The sequence below is a fragment of the Oreochromis aureus genome, linkage group 15, assembly GCF_013358895.1.
Source record: "Oreochromis aureus strain Israel breed Guangdong linkage group 15, ZZ_aureus, whole genome shotgun sequence".
NCBI lineage: Eukaryota > Metazoa > Chordata > Actinopteri > Cichliformes > Cichlidae > Oreochromis > Oreochromis aureus.
The window spans coordinates 5141641-5160867 of NC_052956.1; the positions used below are offsets into that span (position 1 = coordinate 5141641).

At 41.0% G+C, this 19227-nt stretch overlaps 1 protein-coding gene across 1 annotated transcript in view; it reads right to left on the bottom strand.

Annotated features, from left to right (window-relative positions):
- Positions 1 to 19227, bottom strand: part of mdga2a (MAM domain containing glycosylphosphatidylinositol anchor 2a) — a 192475-nt gene that overhangs the window by 13852 nt on the left and 159396 nt on the right. Inside the window, exons 12-15 of the mRNA XM_031755061.2 lie at positions 18467 to 18644; positions 10571 to 10591; positions 8314 to 8469; positions 4690 to 4851 (exon numbers count right to left, since the gene is read on the bottom strand). Coding sequence (XP_031610921.2) covers positions 4690 to 4851; positions 8314 to 8469; positions 10571 to 10591; positions 18467 to 18644 — 517 coding nt within the window. The remainder of the gene's footprint in view (positions 1 to 4689; positions 4852 to 8313; positions 8470 to 10570; positions 10592 to 18466; positions 18645 to 19227) is intronic.

A 19227-nucleotide genomic window follows, 5' to 3' on the forward strand; every position in this document is an offset into this window, starting at 1 on the left:
CAACCTCAGCGGGGAGCCGGAGGAGCTCTCATCTCCCTGCTGAGTCGCCCTCCAACACCTCTACCCTTATATTCTCTCCACCTCCCTCGCCTCCTCCTCTCCAGATGTTTGGTCTGGCCCACCTGCCTAGACATTTCCACTCTAGCTCTCCCCTGAGGACACCCGGAAAGGAGGCTAAATTTCAGAGCATATGCAAGCCATGTTATCAACTCCAGTGTAATACTTAATGACTAACCTCTCTCAGCATGTTTTGCTTAATTAAAGATATTGTTCTCTATGTTTTAGAATTAGCATTTTACAGGCAGGGTGCTCATGTTTACGCTTTGTTAGTATCTGCATTTCCCATTTCTGCCTTTCGTCCTGTTATCTCGGCTACCTGTTGCTAATTTATTTTCATGTAAGTCCATTACAGAAATTCCAATTGTCAGCTCCAAATACAAGTTAATGGAAATAAGTTAATGGGATGGGTATGCTCCTTAGTCAAAGGTGGATTTGTAGATGTAGATAAAAACTTTAGACTATACAAAAAAAATAAATTATTTAGTCAGTATGTATAAACTAACCATGAACTAAATCACTCATATAAAGTGTCTCACAATATAATGTAAATAAAAACAGAATGTAATGATTTGCAAATCTAATAAACCCACATCTTTAACAAATCAGATGTTTGAACTGAGAAAATGTAATATTTTAAGAAAAATAATAACTCATTTTGGCAGGCTTTCATTGAGAAAGACATTGCAGCATATGTTACTCTAAAACCAGTGTATATCTTTGGGCATGGTGGCTTTCCAGATGTGCAACTGGCATTTCCATAGTCCATAATGCACCCACATACCATCTGAGATACATGCTTTTGAACTGATAACAATCCCTTTCCTCTTCAGTCCAGAGCATGCGGTGTCCATGTTCTCCAAAAAGAATTTCAATTTTTCTGACCACAGTTTGGCCTTGGTCCATTTAAAAAGAGATTTAAAATTGTGTTTCTGGATCATGTCATCATTCGGCTTCTTCTTAACCTGCATTTGTAGACGGCAAGGTGAGCTGTGTTCACAGAAAATGATTTGTGGAAGTGTTCCTGAGCCCACACAGTGAGAGCCCAGAGATCATGGGCATCCAGTGTTGACTTTTAACTGTGTCACTTACACGCAAAATTGCTGAGTGCAAGTGAATCTTTTCATGATATGATGTACTGTATATGAGATATTTAAAATCTTTGCTATTTTATGTTGAGGAACATTATTCTGAAATTTCTGCCCCTCTTTACTTCTGAGAAACGATGTCTCTCTTTGATGCACTTTTTTTTACACCCCTTTACATGTTGCTGATGTGTTGCGTTGCTACCTAAGCTAACTAGTTGCAAAATGTTGCTCAAGCTGTTTCTTTTCACTTTTACAGCCTTTTGTTGACCCCATCCCAACTTTTTTACGATGTGTTGTTGCCATTAAATTCAAAATGGGCTATGTTTTTCATGAAACAGTAAAATGTCTCAGTTTAAACATTTTATATACTCTCTGAATGAACAAAATATGGATTTATGAGATCTGCATTTTTACATTTTACACAACATTCCAATTATTTTGAATTTGGGTTTTAAAATTACCTTTGATATCCATTCGTGAGCTTACAAAAATTGAAAGAAACTATTCACAATGACATTTGTGTCTAACAGTAGTTAAACAAGGAGAGCTCATTGTAGATGTCAGCACTTGAATTTGAGTTCATTCAAGGAGACCACAAGCTGCCGGGGGAAAATGAGTACTCCCAGTCTGGTTGCGGGTGACTGCTGGAGATTGCTGGCAGTCGCTGTGAAATCAACTGCTAAAGCCCGAGGCATGCAGGGCTAAAGAGCAGTCATTGTTGGATTTTGCAGACAAGTCAGTGTCCTCCATGCAAACCGGTAGCTGGTAACCACAGCTGTCTGCTAATGGCCACAAAAATCACAAGTAGGTTTTCAGTGCAGTTCTTTGTGACTGATTTTATCCAACGTTGGGGAATACACATTTTTTTCTTTGTGACCAGTGGTTACCAGGGGGATCAGTGACTGGTGTCTAGTCCTGTGTCACTGAGGCCTTGATAAAGTTTGCGTTTTATTACTACTTGCATACTTTACAAAGTCCTGCACTTAGGTCTCTATCTCAGAGTTTATAACAAAACAGACTTCAAAGGAAACAAAATAGAAGTTGGAGTAAGATATGTGACGCTGAAGAGGCAAGTCAGCTTATTAAAAGGTGAAAAAAGAAGCTGCAGAAGTTGGAGTGTGGAGACCATCAATGTCTTTCTAGGATCCTGAATTAACTGAAGTCAAATGCTGACTATAAATGTCAAAAAGAGAGGGGAGGTGAGCTGCTGGCCTGTAGCAGTTTCACTGTTTGCTGGATGTCTCCTGAAATTCCTCTCTTGGTATTTTTTACTGTCACTGATTGATTTTTCTTTCTATACTTTATCTATTGTTAAATATCCTTTTTTCTGTACTAAAATATATTTCAGTGAAATACTATTTTTAGCTGCCTATCTCTGCGGGTGATTTCCCTCTGGTTTGGTGTCACTAGAATTTCACTTAAATGGCCTAAAACCAAAACAAGAACACATAAATAATGAGTCAAAGACATCAGTTTTAGTTATCTCACATGAAGAACTTGTGTATTTGTGTGGTTAAAAAGTTTTATATTTGATATTGGATATGAATATTTTTAGAAGCACAAAGTACACCGACTGTTTCCTCTGAGATACTGTGCCTAAAATTCTGTCATGTTTTTGGTACATGTGCAATCATGTGAAAACATTTTTTTTCACAGGACTCCATGCAGTCTAGTGAGAAACTAAGAAGACCCTTACTGTTTTCCACAGGAATCGAGGCAGTACGAAGCAGAAAGATGCTTCTAGTCAAATGCATTTGATTAAATGAACATCAACCTTTTGGCAGTTTTCAGGCTTTTAGGTGAGTGTTAAAGTGTCACAATCTTCCCAGGAGTTGATATCCAAGCAAATTCACCACAAGGTCAGACTGTGCAATGCTCAGACTCTACAGGCCTCATTTAGCATAATAAACGCTAAAGTTCATGACAATACAATTAGAAAAAGACTAAACAAGTACGGCTTGTTTGGAAGAGCTGCCAAGACAAAGCTTCTTCTTTCCCCCAAATAACATGGCTGCAGGCCTTAGATCCACAGATTAGCATCTACAAAACAAAACAACAACAAACAAACAAACAAAAAAGCCCTCAGAAGACTTTTGGAACGAAGTCCATTGGACAGACGAGACCAAAGTGGAGATATTTGACCTTACCGTCAATAGACTGACCCACGAATCACAATGAATTGAAGCAATGTTATAAAAAAAGAAGAGTGGGCTACAATTCTTTCACAACGATGTGAGAGACTGAAAACATCATAGAGAAAAGATTACTTCAAGTTATTGCTGTTAAAAGTGGTTCTACAAGCTACCGAGTCATAGAGATCTCTTAGTTTTTCACAGACTGCTCAGATGGCTTTGAAAACTCCCTTTTTCACATGACTGCAGATCATGCTGTCATTTAGATTCATTGTTTTTTATTCCTATTCCTTTATCGCTTCCAGCTCATATGCCAACATATGTCAATATGCCTGTTTCTCACTGACATGGCTCTGACTCCTAAACTGGACCAGTCTGGGCGCATAGACCATTTCCACATTCTCTCCACCGCGATGTTCTTTCCACAAAAATAAGAATTAAGTCATGCAATGAAAAGCAAAGCTGGTTCTGCATCAACACTAGTACTGGTGCTTTAAAAAAGACACAAGATAATCTTGCACCCACGTTCGCTGGTGACCTTTTTTGCCTTATAAAAGTGTGTAGTAGCTGATGATAGGGAGTTAGGTTGGGACAGAGAAACCCTAGAGGGCTTCAACAATGTGTAAACTGCTATTTTTGTGCTAGAGCAAAGCTCCTAAATGCACTGAGCGTACAAACAGCCAACATTCAAAGCAGGAGTGCTTGTGGTTGGCTGATTGGGTCTCTGGTGAAGAGAGTCAGATGTAAGCCACAGAGTGCTCCTTCAGTCGCTCCGCCATCTTCAAATGGGCCATGCAGGGTTGTTATCTACATTGTGAGATGAATGTGAGGGCTAACACCCAGAATCTGTGCGCACACCTTTTGAAGGAGTGTGTTGCAAAAAGGAGATATCTTTTACTTGAAACATCTGACAGCTACACTTAGAAATTTTTGGAAAGAAAGCGCAAAGCTCCACACCAAACACACCACTGGGAGAAACTCTCAGGAAATGACTGCAATTCTGTTGCTTAGAGGAAAAAGTGCTGCTTTCTTTTTTCTTGGCCGTGACTACTGCGTTTCCTCTCTCACAAACAAGAAGTCGTTCACAAAAAGAAAGAAAAAACTCCACAGTGAAACACACATGTGCTGGACACCAAAACCAAGAATCTCATCATAATTAAAGCCAGCGGTATGTCCCACAGATGCTTGATGACGTACTCTTTTAGAAATACAATTTCATGTGGTGTTGCATTACTGACTGTACTTAGTTCCACGAGAATAAGAAAGCAACTCCTTTATACAGTAGAAAGACAAATTGAAATCCACTCAAAGTTGGTTTCGCTGTTTTATCAAGAAAAAACGGGGAGCAGTGATAGACTTTAAAAATTTTAAGAAATTAAGCAGTGGCTTTAAATGAAGGCAATCATTCTTACCTATGTGTTTCCCATACATGTGGTAGAAGAAGCCAAAGCAGTAGGCAGGTGGATTGGTGATACCGTAAGGGTTTTTAGGTGCTACGTTGAAAAATGGACTTATAAGTCGTGCTTGGTCTCCTTCCTTGCGTGGTCTTGACGTCTCGATGTACATGTAGAAACCTTGAATTGCATAAAAAGACACATGCGGACACCAGAGTTATGAGAAAAAAATAAAAGGGGCTCTACATTTTCATAAACTGTGGTCTGATCTTTCAGTGCCTTCTCATCCTCTCGTGTCAAATACTCCTGTTTTATCAGAAGAGACGGCTGTTCTTTGGATTAGGTCTTAAACCAATAGGTGTGGTAATAGAAAATGCCAAGACCTGATGGTCTAATTTAAAAAAGCAGAAAAGACTTATTAGAAGTGTGGCAGTGGCTTAAGTCACAGGTTTTGCAGCTGTTGCAGCTTTCTCATAATTTGATTTTTTTTTTTAAATTACTTGCTGATTGGTTTTGCCTTTACTCCCTTTCTACCTTTGCTTGGTTAATTTTAGCCATCAAACCTACCTGGGTTCATGAGATTAATGCAGCAGGTTTGAAAAAAACAAGCAAACAAACTTTAAATATGATTAAATGCATACAAAGATCCATATATGATATACTGGGAGTGAGATCTGTATGAGAGGAACATAATAGAGCGTCTAAATCAAAACTATTGACACAGTGTGATTAAACTAATAACACAGTTTTCATGACTTTACTAAACAAACTCGTCATTTATTGGCTGAGTGAATGCTGACCCCGGCCCAGCAGCCAGACCCTGAACTTCAACAGGTAACAAGCAGATGAGCAGTCAGGCTGCTTCTTCCATTTCAAGCTGTTTATATTTAGTATGTCTTATCTAATTATATTCATATATATTTCTCTGAATACTTATGTTGGCCCCATCAGCAACTTCACTGTCCCTGACTGGGAAATGTCACAAACAGCGGTTTCTCTTTGAATCACTGACAAATTATTTTATCACTGTAAATATTGCGGTAATGACACCGTCCATAATAAAGATGAGGGCCAGGGCCCACTAGCCGCAATAACCTGGCACAGATAGAGATGATAACAGTGAGGTTACATTTATGGTCCCTTGGTCTGACAGCGGTGGACAGCAGCAGTGATGCCTATAAGTCAGACAGCCCTCTGCGTGCGAGCCAAATTATCTGAAGCCAATCTCAGCCCAGCCACAGGCACAGGCAAGGTAGCTTGTGAGCCGCTCCACGACCCTCCAGCCAAAATCAAATGGAATATCTCCCTCAGTTGAATCTCATATTAGATAATTATGCACAAAAAAATGAATGGGGCTGCTAATGAAATGCTGGACATTTTGAAACCATTAGGTGATTAAAGCCAATGCATTATTTACTGCCTCAGCTGCTGCTGCTGGTACCGTAGCACCATAATAGGCACCTACTGTATATTTCACCATAGACAACTTCCATCAGAGGATTCATTAAAAATCCTCTAAAAGACTCTTGCATATCCAGTTTTCTTATTTATTTCTTGAATATGCAATACCTGTACATGCGGCTCTCGAGAGCGAATGCTAAACTTACTATGCAGAGTCTAATTTGGGTGCCATGGAAACAGCAACGAGACTCATTTAGAAGATTATGATCAAGGATACTCACTGTTAGTTTGTGCAGCATCAAATATTTGGTGACACAATGAGCACAGCTGAAATCATCTGCTTTGAATTGTCCCATCTTATTTCTTTGTTTTGAAAAGTGACACTTGATTTTGTTTGTTTGCAAATAAACATATGAAATAATCAAAATGCTATGTGTCGTGCACTGACCGATAATGTGATAATCACATTGCTTCACCATCCCCTGGGGGCATTTGTAGATTCATTCATTGTGGATGGAGCACATAAGAAACAACAGTGTCCATTTAAATGTGTGCATTCAACATGCTAATTTCTAATACAACAAGCAGGTAGACTTTTTTCAGAGGCTCGCTGACAGCTGGCAAGAATGATCACTAAGGCCTAGACCAGCTGTGGTTTTTACTGTTACCACAGATTTTTGCAATATCATTGCTCAGCCGTACATATAAATCACAAGATAAGAAATATTATGAAATTACTTGCTCACTGGTTAGTGAATGTTAAGGTTGGTCACGATTTGTGTTATACGCAATATGCAATAGATTTTTTTGCTACAGTGTCCACTGTAATTGTAGCCTATAACATTTATTCAGAGAAGAGAAACAATGTGAGGACTTGGCAAAGACACTCTTATCATACATGATAATGACCCCGATTGCATTACAGCAACGTGGCGATCAATACACATTGTAAGCTCATCTATGATATATCACCACATCTGTATGACTGAAGGTAAAAAAAAAATATGCTCCAAGTGGACCTAACCCCTCCCCCAAAACAAAACAAAAAACGTATGTATGTATTTACTAGGGTGTTAACTTACCACCATTTTTTCCCTATGAATTTTTTTTCTTTTTCACAGCAACTTAGATCACTTCTGTTCAGATTGCTCCCTCTTGATATGGAGGAGTAATGACATAATCACTGTGCTAATTGAATTGGTGGGGACATAGGTTCACAGCGCCTGCATTTTATGTTTTAATAAAACTATCAATATTTCTTTCCACTGCATTGATATTATATTGCAAAAGGAAGCCAATACAATGCACCGCCTTATTGATATTTTGTCTGACCTCTAGGGAGGGCTAACGCACAGGCAGACTGTGCTAAACACCGGGCCATTATAAATAGCAATGCGCTGTTTTACAGTTTATGTATTTGGGGCCTTTTAAAATGCACCAATTATTATTATATTTTCCTTGTGTTTTTCAGGAGATAACAAAGACTCCACTTGGCTTGGGCGATGTGTTAAAATTTTCCAACCTGCCACCGTGAGTGTAACAACTGGCAGTAAGGATTGTGCGCACGTGCGTAGATTTCCAGAGTTCTCCTGCTCCCAATGAACCATTTCCAGCAAATGCAATCATGGAAGAGTATTTTGAGAAAAAGAATACATAATCACCTAACTGGGATCATTTCGGTTTTGAACCAGACAAAATGGGCAATCTGAAGGACTCGGTGACCTGAGGGACTATGCAATCAGATGAAGGATACCTCTGCTTACATCCTCTGAATGAACAAACAGATGGGGGATAAAACATGCCATGATATGTTTGGGAAACTTAACTACACATACATTTTTGCTCCAATTCTTAAAGATGACTAATGGTTTGACCGTGCTTTTAACTCCAATTGATGGGTCATTCCAACTAAGACAGCTTCACTGACATTTAATCACTGACGTATTTTGTCAAAGACAGAAATCATGGAATGTGCGTGACGTGAGCCAACTCAACCTGCCAGTTGCAATTACCACACGCCTTGAATATTTCTTTAGAGGTTAATTATTTATCAATTTCTCTCTCAAGGGCAGGCCATTAAATTAGCAAAGTAAGACAATGAGAAACATCTCCCCCATTAATAAAAAAAGAAGTGGACTCAGCCACTAGCTAAAATACATATGCAATACTTTTACTAGGGATAAGCAATGATTGGCTAGTCGCTGCTTGGACATGTCAAGGGTGGAAGTTTGAGCTCCTTACCTTGCTTGGAGCCACTGCGATCACCACTAGGGCCAGTGTTAGGCGTATACTTGGTGTCGCGGGTGGCTGCACTGTGTCGCGTCCAGTCAAAATCATCATTCTTGTCCTGGGTGAACATGCAGATGGGCTCCTCCTCAAAGCTGCAGTGGAACTCTCCTGGTGAATGACAGAGCACATCGTTTCAGAAGAGTGAGAAGTTACAGTACACTGCTATGTCTTGAGTAGCGTGACACCTACTGTATATTTATGACATTTCCTGCGGCATGTGTGCGCATGTGCATGTGTCTCAGGGGATACATAGACCAACCCGAGTCCTAATTACATCATGCAATCTGGTGAAAAGCATTTCTACATGAAGATGTGACCTCTCACTGACTGTGAGGGAGGTGCCATTGAATGTGTTTTTCTTTTTTTCTTGACTACGACATGCAGTTCTGTTCGCTACTTAAACAGAGTCTATGAAGACAGAGTGCTCCACTGAAGAAACACCCAAAGGCGGTTTTGTGTGTGCGACTATCAGCCCACTACCGAAGCATGATGGATGACATTCAATAAACGTAGCCACAGCACAGTAAATAATTTCAAACTTAATACAAATCTCCTGTTAAAACATAATTTTGTGAGGTTTGGCACAGATACAGTAGAAAACTTTTATCTGAATCAGGTGAGCCTCTTGTGATTGTGAACAATCCCCCACATCCCCCCTTTTTAACAGGTTTAAAAGAAAAATGGGGTGATTGTTATCCAATGTTTCATATCCTCTAACCAGTGAGACTGTGTAATCATTTCTTTAAACCTGACACCGCCTTTTCTTTCAGCTTCCATCTTCTCTGTAGTAGGTGTGCAGGTGAAGATATTAAGTCCCCCCACCCGTTACAGCAAGTTTAAAACAAGTGGAAGGAATGAAAGTGGGTGAAACGACGTTGTTATTGGTCACATGAAGGGAACGTCTAAGTGAATAGACTGTGATGATGAGTGCAAATCCCCATGCACTCAGTTTAATGAAGGGGTAGTGGCTGGATCAACTCTGTCAAAAAAAAGAGAGAAAAAAAAAAAAAAAAACGATGCAAAAACACCTGACCAGAGGACTTGGCGGCGCTAAGCGGTGTCCTCAAAGAGATAGCAAAAAAAAGCAGCATTTAGATTCAGGATGCAGGCATGTGCTCTGATAAATATTCATTGATTTATTAAAACGTAGCTGGGAGCAGTTTGGAGTGGTGACCTTGAGAGGAGTGGGATCTGCAGCTTTTACTCAGGTAATGGAGGTAACAGACGTAGAGGTGTGGTGTGGGTGGATGGGCCGGGGGATGGAAGAGGGCAGTGATGCTGCGAGGCAGAGAGAGAGCGAGAGAATGAGCTCGAGCGAGAGAAGAAGAGGTGGTGGAGAGGGAAAAGTGCAGCAAGGGGCCGCGTTTGAGGCACTCTTGACTCTTCTCCTCATGGGCATGCAGATTTAAATGGAGGTCTAGCTCCTGGTGCTAGACATTAACGCCCCTATCCGCAGCGAGCTAAACTAAATGTTTTCGCCTCGTGCGCCTCAGAGAGATAGGAGGATTTGGAGGATAGGCAGAGGAAGGAGGCAGGGAGGAAGGGGAGGCATGCAGGTAAGATAGTTTCCTGGAGGGATTTGGATAATGATGTTGGTGATTAGGATGTTTGCTATTATGTTGGCAATGTTTCTGTGAACACCCACCAAAATATATATCTATAAAAATAAATAAACCACGATACAAGGCAGCACACTGCCGCACAGCAAGCGATGATTAAGTCTGGATTCTCAAGGCATGAATAATGTGAATTTGTAAAGTTTCAACAATGAAACAATGCGTCATAAATGAAGCTAAACATTAAAGAATATAAACAGCTATGGCACAAATGCATGCATAATTAATGCTCACAGAGCACAGAAGGTGCAAATAAACTCATGCGCCCAGAAACACACACACCCACACACACACAGATACACCGAACGACATCCAACATCTCATGCAAACGCTGTGTCCAAAATGCACAATGTCAAATAGCCTGATGCAAGGCTACCCTTTTCTAAAGGCAAGCCTTGCTCAATCATTGCTCATTTACTCCTGTTTTAGAGTCGTTTAAAAACATCTTCCAGTTCAATACTGATTATTTAAAAGTCAGCTTTCTATAGACGAGACAGTTACTTGGAGTATCCCCACTGTTTTCACAGCCGGTGTTGTGTCAGAAGGAGCACTCTGTCTGATGAGACATGCTAAGTGAGGTGCACATTACTTACTCAGGTGAGGGTTGATGGGAGCTGTGGAAGAGAAAGGCCAGGGATAATCGTTAGTACAGAAAATCTTAGCAGCCTGTCATTACATGAAACACTTATTAAGAGAAAATGTGCATGGAGGCACACGCCGACGTAAAAGAGCTCAACCTGTTGCACTGTCAGGCTGCCTTGTGAGCTCTGCTATTCAGCAAGTAGCAGAGTATTACACAGGCATATATTAACCTTTTGTGAGCAACAAGGAACATATTATGTAAAGATATAGCAGAGAAATAAGAGCTTCAGTAAAAGTGGGACTCGTCTGTCTGTCTGTGCATCCTCTGCTTTGCAGTGAGACAGAAACACAGTGAAACAGACAGCAGTGGCTTACTAAACATATCTGACCCATTGGTCATACAGTGCTAGCATGGTCTAACAGCCGTGGCAAGACAGGTTTCTTTTTGGCGTGTGCGACCGCAGAAACAGAACGCTGTTTGCAAAGTATCTGTGCTTCATCTCTGTAAAGCACTTTTGCCTTCTCAGTGTAAAAACACGAAGGAAACAGACGGCACCAATCAACTCCCGCACTCAGAACAATGATTATTGAGCAGACACAAAGAAAGATGTCTGGGATTTGAAGTGGAAAAGGTGACAGCATTCATTCGCAGTCTGTTATCTAATGTAAAAGAGTGAGGGATTAGGAGGACCAGCCTGACCACATTAATAAGCTTATAGCGCAACTGCTTATCATTACTGCCATTTACCGGCTTTGCTGATGTTCTTGTCCAAGGTGACTTCCATTTAGAACACTAAGCCTATTTTATCCTTCCATTTAGGAGCCAATAAATCACAAAAATGAGTAATAATCACAAGTGTGTCTGCTAATCAGTTTCCTGCAACTTATATCCTGTCTTTTCAAACCCATCATTACGAAAACTTTGAGATCAAACGCTAACGGAAATACACCGAGGACTTCTTTTGCATTCTGTCCACCTAACCACAGTTCAATGCTTCCCTCATTGATAATTTAAGAGGCTACCGCCGCAGCAAACACATAAAGGTCAAGGGTATCACACAGAGTTGCAGCGAGCCAGTTAGTCGGCACTTCACTTTTTGCAGAGTAAATACCATTTAACCTGTCAAGAAGATTCATGGGCATTTTCATGATCGATTGCTGACCGGCTGAATAGATGCGATACATCAGCTTTACTACAAAACTATGTTGCTGGGTGATTTATGAAACCTTGCTGTTCATGGAGGGAATTGATTTTAATCCAACCAATTAAAGTGAGTAATAACAAATCATTCCTACAAAGGAAAACATGTAGTGAGAGTGGCGAAGTACAGTGGCGCTGATGAAACGGCTGTTTTTAAAAGCTCAAATTACAAAAAAAGGAGGGATTTCTGTTTATTGTTGTGTAACTCGTGGAAATGTATGTTTGCTCGGGGATAAAAGGGGAGATAGACAAAGACACATACCATGAAGCAACTAAAATTGCATTTTCAGCGTACACCTTCCCCTGAAAACACTTTAAGAATCTTTTATGCGACTGTGAAAATACTCGCCGCCCGACAGTCACTGCTTCCCACTGAATCTACAGTGGACTGCACAGAGCAGCACAGACTGCAGAGGGGGAGGAAATCATCCCGGCTGTTGCAGAGAAAATGTTTTAAATGACAACTTACAGCCTCGGGCCTGCGAAACGGATGCTGAGGTTTCCGACAAAACTCTATTCTTTCAGGCCCCCTCCTGCTCGCCGGCTCTCTCCATCTCAATGTCCCATTTCCTGTAACTCTCACTCACTCCCTCCCAAATCCCTCTTTCTCCTGATACTGTGGTTATGAAAATGTATTTCGTTGTCTGCATTTTTTTTTACCTGCAGCTTCCCCCGACTGACTCACTACGCCTTAATCCAAAAGAGTGTGTCTGCTCAAGCAGTGTCTCCATCCACACTGAGGAAATCAAGCTGTGCACAGAGCAGGCCCAGAGGCTACTTTTACGACTGTTGTGCATGCAAACACTCTCTCCAGATCACACTTGCATAAAACAGATAATTTAACTTCCAGTATAGATGACTATATTGGATATGGGAAAACAAACAAGCATTAAAATAAACTGCGACAGAGCTCAGCTGTTGACTCGAGCGTTTTAAATGAAGCACTTTTTTTAAAGAAACGTTACCGCCTTGTCTGTAACTGTGTCTGAACTCCTGAAAACAAGTAGCAGACCTCAATTGCCCTTCTTCAAATGCGTTATGCTGTTAAAGCAGAGATGTGCAAAGCCCTCGAGCACACTGCAAGGGCTTTAAAAAAAATCCCAGATTTTCCTTCTTAATGCTGCAGCACCCTGCTTTTCCCCCATAGCTAAAAAGCCTCAAATAATGATTGAGGATGAAATGCAATTTTGATAGTTGTCAAGATAAAAACTCCCAGTGATCACACAGTGGAGTGAAGAGCGGATTTTTCTTTTCTTTTTTTTCTTTTAAACTTCTGTTATTAGAGCACATATTAGGTGCATGTCTGCCTGACTCCTGGTTTATACTTTTCCAGCTGAGAGGACAAAACAAGCTGCATGCTTGATGCATGAATACCTTCCATCCAAATTGCCTAATTTTGATTGAAACACAAAGTGAGCTCATTGACCGCCAAAGGACATTGTTCCATGGAGGCTGTTCCGGATACAATCACTGACTTCATCTTGGCAGGAGTCCCTGCCCACTGGCCTGCGGCTACATTACAAAGCAGCAGACAATTCCAAGGCTGCAGCCAAGTGTCCTCATAGACAACAGTGGCATGCCTGTTTCTATTCTTTTTTTTTTTACTGACCTCATATAATCCACACACTCCCACATTCCCATCAATCATATTTAGGGGGTATGGGTGCGTGCCATGATGTTCTGAGAAGGCCCTGTGATGGCTCCACAGCTGCCCAACCATCAGCTGGAATAATGACAGTGTTGGTAAATGTAGTTCAGCAATCTTTCCCTCGTGTCTCCGTGACCAAAATAACAAGAGCGACATCACACCATTGTGTCCTTTTTTACAAAAGCCTTGTTCTGAGGATGCACTGCTCTGCACAAGTCCTGCAGTAACACACACGGACACACCCGAGCCAAGCCGAGCCCCGTGCAAGGCTGTTCTTTCATTAGTGCGCATATACATATATGCACTGATGGATTGGCATTCACTTTAATCTAAAGAACTGAAGTATAAATGACAGAACAAAAAAGACAAAAGGATATCATGTGTCATGTCATGTCACACCATGCTACAGCAGCAATCAAAACAGTTAAAATCATAAATATGCTGGTCATAACTCTTCCACCAAAAACAAGAGTGGATTTCAAAGGAATGTCAAACGGAGGGGGCATCCAGCTGAGCATAGGGAATCCATGAGTCACATGAGAGCAGTTGTAGGACGGTACACAAAAACTACTCTGGAGCAGCCTTGCACACTTGGTGAGCATAGATTAGCATGAAGAATGGAAACAGCGCGAATCAGCTAGCTCTGTCTGAATCTTTCAGGAGGTGAAGAATCCCAAACACCAGCACCTCTAAAGCTCAATAATTAATATGTCATATATCATTTAATTCTTAACAACTAAAAAAGAAAGAAAAAAAGAGTGAAAGCATCTATAGCTCAGAGATCTTTAAGGCTTTTGTGCAGTTGCCAGGCTAAAAAGAAACTCTGGGGAGTCACTGCTACAAGGCTAGCTGTTTCAGTCTTTGTTCTAATCCAAGCTCACTGACTGCTGGCTTATATTTAATGAACAGATATGAAAGCTGTATTGATCTTGAATAAATGTATTCCTTTAAGTGAAAGTACTTTATAAAGCAGAACTACTGAGCATGTACAAAATACTGTAAGAAGACAGCAGCTACTATAGAGCTATAGCTGTAGCCAAGGACTGCGCTGTAACAAGTTCTGTATCTTATTGGTCATGAACATGATTACATGATCAAAAAATATCCGCAAAAGCAAGATGTTTTAAGGAGGATAGTACCAACCCTTAGAAGCTATGTGCTGAAAGCTTTGGGTAGCTTTAAAAAAATATATAGATAAAATATAATCTGAATTCTCAGGTTAAAGCATGCTTCACGGCAAGACAAAGAGACAGAAGCTTGGACAGCTATAACACTGAATCACCACTGGTCAAACAGAAACACCCCATTTACAGCAAGAAACTGAATTTAATATAAGATTTAGGGAGTTTTGCCTTAAGGAGAGGTGTTGTATATGTCACTGCAAGGTGCATAAAAATGGAATATTAAGAAACAGCAGCAGTGTTTTACTGTGACACTGTGAGGGTTGACAGGAGGCTTAAACATTAAATCCTGTATATTGGAGGAAACCAGAGAGGAAGAGAGACATAGTGGGAGGGGAGCGTTATGAGGAACACCAAACAGATGCTGAGTTTGTCACTGCAGCAAAATTTAAAAGAGCATCTTCAGAGCTTGGTGACATAGCCATTCTTCATCTTGCAACTGGGGACACTGTAACCGCTTTTGTGTTTTCGTGCCAAGTCACAGAAAAGCTGCTACCATCGACTTTATGTGGTTCAGAATGATTGCTCGGCCTTTTGGGCAATGATGGAAAAAAACTTCCTCTAATGGAGGACTTATGTTGCAATTTAACACAGGGCAGAAATGTTTAAGCTAACAGCTAACAAACAGACAAAGCTGTGTTTATTTCTGTAGGTTTTCTTCATTTTTTGCAATTTCTTTCATTTTAGGGTCACAAGGAAGAAGAGACTATCCCACCGTGCAAAGCAAACACATGAAATACGCTTATTGGTTGCTGTTCAACTTCCCATTTATGCAAATACTCAAATAAATGAATAAATTAATGCAATTACCAAAGTGTCTGCTGAGTCTATGCACAAATTTAGACTGGAAGAGCAAGGGCTAAAGGTTTATTCAATCCAGCAGCCTCCTTACGGAGAAGCAACATTTCTTGCCACAAATTAATCCAATTAAAATTAATAAAAATGCAAAAGTAATTAAATTGATTAATTTGGGTTAGTAAACCTTTTTTGTGCTTGGACCCTTTGGGAGCTTCCCAAACAGTCAAATCTTGGACATGTCTTTGAATCAGGACAATAGCAACTGCAGGACTGCCATTAAAAATGCTACCTTAGACTTATATACCAAAGACGGGAAAGGACATAGTGATTACACAGCGATAAATAGAAGAACTTTTATAACTTTTTTTTCAATTCACTGTAAATTTCCAAACCCATAAAGCCTTTGTGCTACAGCCCATACACAGATGCCCCACAGGTCCGTGTTCCCCAGTGAGAATGAAACGGAAGTGATAATGGAGATGGTCCTGGGCTGTATTTCACACATCAGTCTCAGAGCAGAGTGGATACGGTTCAGCCCTACATTAGCCTGCTACCGTGGCGCTATGCTGTGTGTGGGAGAACAGAGCAGCCCTAGAGTGATAATTAGTCCAGTCTCTCGCTGGGCAGGCGATTTGCACGTCAGCATTGGCTCTCCTCTTTCTATCTTTTTTCTCCTTTTTCTTTTTTTTATTACTTTGTTCCCGTGTATCTCCCTTTTCTCCCCAGTCCCAACTCCATCACTCCTTCTGCGCCACTCTCTGCCTTAATTAGCCTCAATTCCCCTCACTTCGCTTCGACTGGATTCATTTGGATTCAACTCCACTGAATTCAATTCAAGGTTGACCGGGGGAGCCGCGCAGTATCACAAACTACTACAAAAATAACAGCGGAGAAAGTTTATCTGCCTCTCTCATTTCTCTCCTCTTTCCCAATTCTCTTTGCAGAAGCCATGATGAGCTGCAGTGAAACTGAATTATTCACAACTGCAGCAGCACCACTCCGGAAGAACTTGGCAGTCAGTGATAGACAGAAAACAGTCAGTCACTTAGTTTCTGAAGACGTACATCTCAAGTACCTGTGCATCTGTTCACTGGTACTGCTGGGCCAACTGCGGATACTACTGTAGTCTTTGTATTGTTTTTGCCAGCATGCCATCCCACAAGCTGGAGAATCTATCTCTGTTTGCAACCTGCTATTTCATTCTGTAAAGAAATACAGTGTGTTTTGATGTATTCTCAGTGGTCGCAGTACACAAAATCCTTGTGATGTCCTTCTGGCTGCTATTTTTGGCTGCTGTACTTTTATCAGAGAGACTCTTCTGATTCAACCTCAGTTTAACCTCATTTGTTATTATTGCTTTATCTCCTTAAATCCAAGGCTACTGTCTGAGATGCCCACCTGAGAACTGCAAATATACCGTCGCAAGGCTATAAGGTCAGAATGAACAACCTTGAGCTCTATGGATGAGACATACTTATGAGAATTTTGAAATACGAAGTCTATTTTGAGTCCTTTTCAGTCTGGAGATAGCAACGAGTGACGATTTTGTTTCATCTGAATCAGAAATGTAAATAGGAGATTTAAAAAAACACAGCACTAGGCAACGGGTCGGCGATCCAGATGTTACTGCTCCTGTTTTAAAAATTCTCGACTGCAATTCTCAACTACATTTTGATGCACCAGAAATAAATCCTAGATGCATTTTAGTGGCGGCAGTAAAAGGTGTCCATTTCAGTCAGCGTGACATTCTTGGAAACCTTTGAAAAAAATTCTGCCAGTTTTTATAACAAATTCAACCTGGACTCAGAACAAGGGGCCCCAGGGAGGACGAGGTCAGTATGACTAGATGTATTTATTTATTTAGTTACAATTTTTCAACCTTTTTCCTCTCTCTCTCTCTCTCTCTCTCTCTCCTGTAGCTTTTGCTTTTTCCCTCGCTCACCCCTCTCTTCAGGTAACTTCATGCTTTCTCTGGAGCAACGTTAGCACTGCGGCGATCTGCAATTACCGGCCGCACCGATCTGCTCTGTGCTTGTTGTTACAAACTGCCTCCACTTCCTTTGGAACCCGGCACGCTCTGGGCAGACGGCGTCCCTCCCTGCGACTGGTTTTGTTGTGTGTTTCCCTGTTGCACATTAAATCATTACCAGTACTGTCGAGCTCTTCCAAAAAAAGGTAATTATTGGGGTTTTCTCTATAATATCTGAGTATTTGTAAAGCACTTTGTGGCTTGTTTTTGAAAATTGCTACATAATTATTATTATTATTATTACTTTTATTACTGTAGTCCAGATCCAAAGTCTATATGAAATAAATCAAATAAAATTGTTTGTGTTGTATCTGGCCCCTGAGTCTGGGCAAATGTACAGTAAGATTGTTATGCTTTTCATGTCAGGCATGGTGAGGGCAAGAACCTTTCAAAATATTTACAATGTGAAATTGAAGAGCCATTTATTATATGAAAAACATTCCGGGGGACTAATCGGATCCTCCGACAAAGACAAAAGACAGAAAATTGCATTGTTTTGGGAGGGGGGAACTGAGCGAAGGCGGCAAAGCATGACTCATCTCTGACCAGCTCTGTTTGCTCTTGTTACCCAGGCTACATGCTTGAGTCATCTGAAGCTTCAATGTCATGATGATCTCTCAAGCACAGACACAACAAGTCAGCCTTTGCCCCGGTACAGGGGAGAGCTGACTCAAGCAATGAAGGTCACTAAGAAGGGATTAGTCAGTTGATCAGCATCCATTTGGCTCAAACGAGAAAAGAAGCAAAGCCGGCTGAATTCGAGCTGTCTACAGATGACTGAATGTGTTACATGCAATTCAAATTACTTCAATCAGTTCGGTTTTTTCACTCGCCCTTTCCTCGTACGTCTCATGCAAAATAACTCATCATCGGATCTCTGTAATGACTGCTGATGCTACGGCGAACTTTTGACATCATCGTTAGTGATGAACGTACGCCGTAAGCACAAACTTCAGCGGGACTTAAAATCTCTTGTCTCCTATAACTTGTTTTTATCTGTTTGCTGGCTGTGATAACACTGAAACAATAGAAAAAGTACGGAGCGCTTACCACTGTAGGTGACGATACGGATGGCGGAGTCCCCCTCTCCGAAACGCGTGATGGGCGTGAGGCGCACCTCGTAAGACTCGGGCTTTATCAGCTCAGTCAGGTTATGCGTCATGAGCTCTCCTTTGTTGATTGTTCCATCCACTGGGATCTCCTGCTCCCACCAGCGCTGGAGCCCCATCTGTGTCGGAAGAAGAACCACACGAGGTTTGGGATATTAGACATTTGCTAGTTCTGTTTATAACTAACAGATTTTCAAATAGCAAAGTGTTCCTGCTGCTGTCGAGGATTGGTATGTTCCCCTTCACCCTTTGTTCTAGTTTTCCACCTTTCTGCTCCACAGCTGAGCAATCAGCATCAATATGATGATGCAGTATATGGTGTACTTGACAGACTCCTCTTTCTTTTGTTGTTACCTCCCACAGCCAAGCAGTTGGACCAGCCTTGGGTTTCTTTTCCCCGTATTTTCCTTGTTTGTTTCATTTTTTCTGACTGTTAGCCCATTTTACAGACCTTACCTTTTGCTTTCATGCACCATTTGCTTCATCTAAAGTCCTCCCATGCATGAATGCTAGTCTGTAAATAAAGATCATTTGGTTTCTCGTGTCTGTGAACTGTTCACACTTTTCAAAGAGCTGTTCTCAATACTGTACCAATAACAGATCACAGGGTCTCTCATGTGATCTCATGTGATGCATCTTCACTATCAGCTATATATAGGTTCTGTATGCAGATTTACCAAATAAGGAGAGTATGTGCCATGC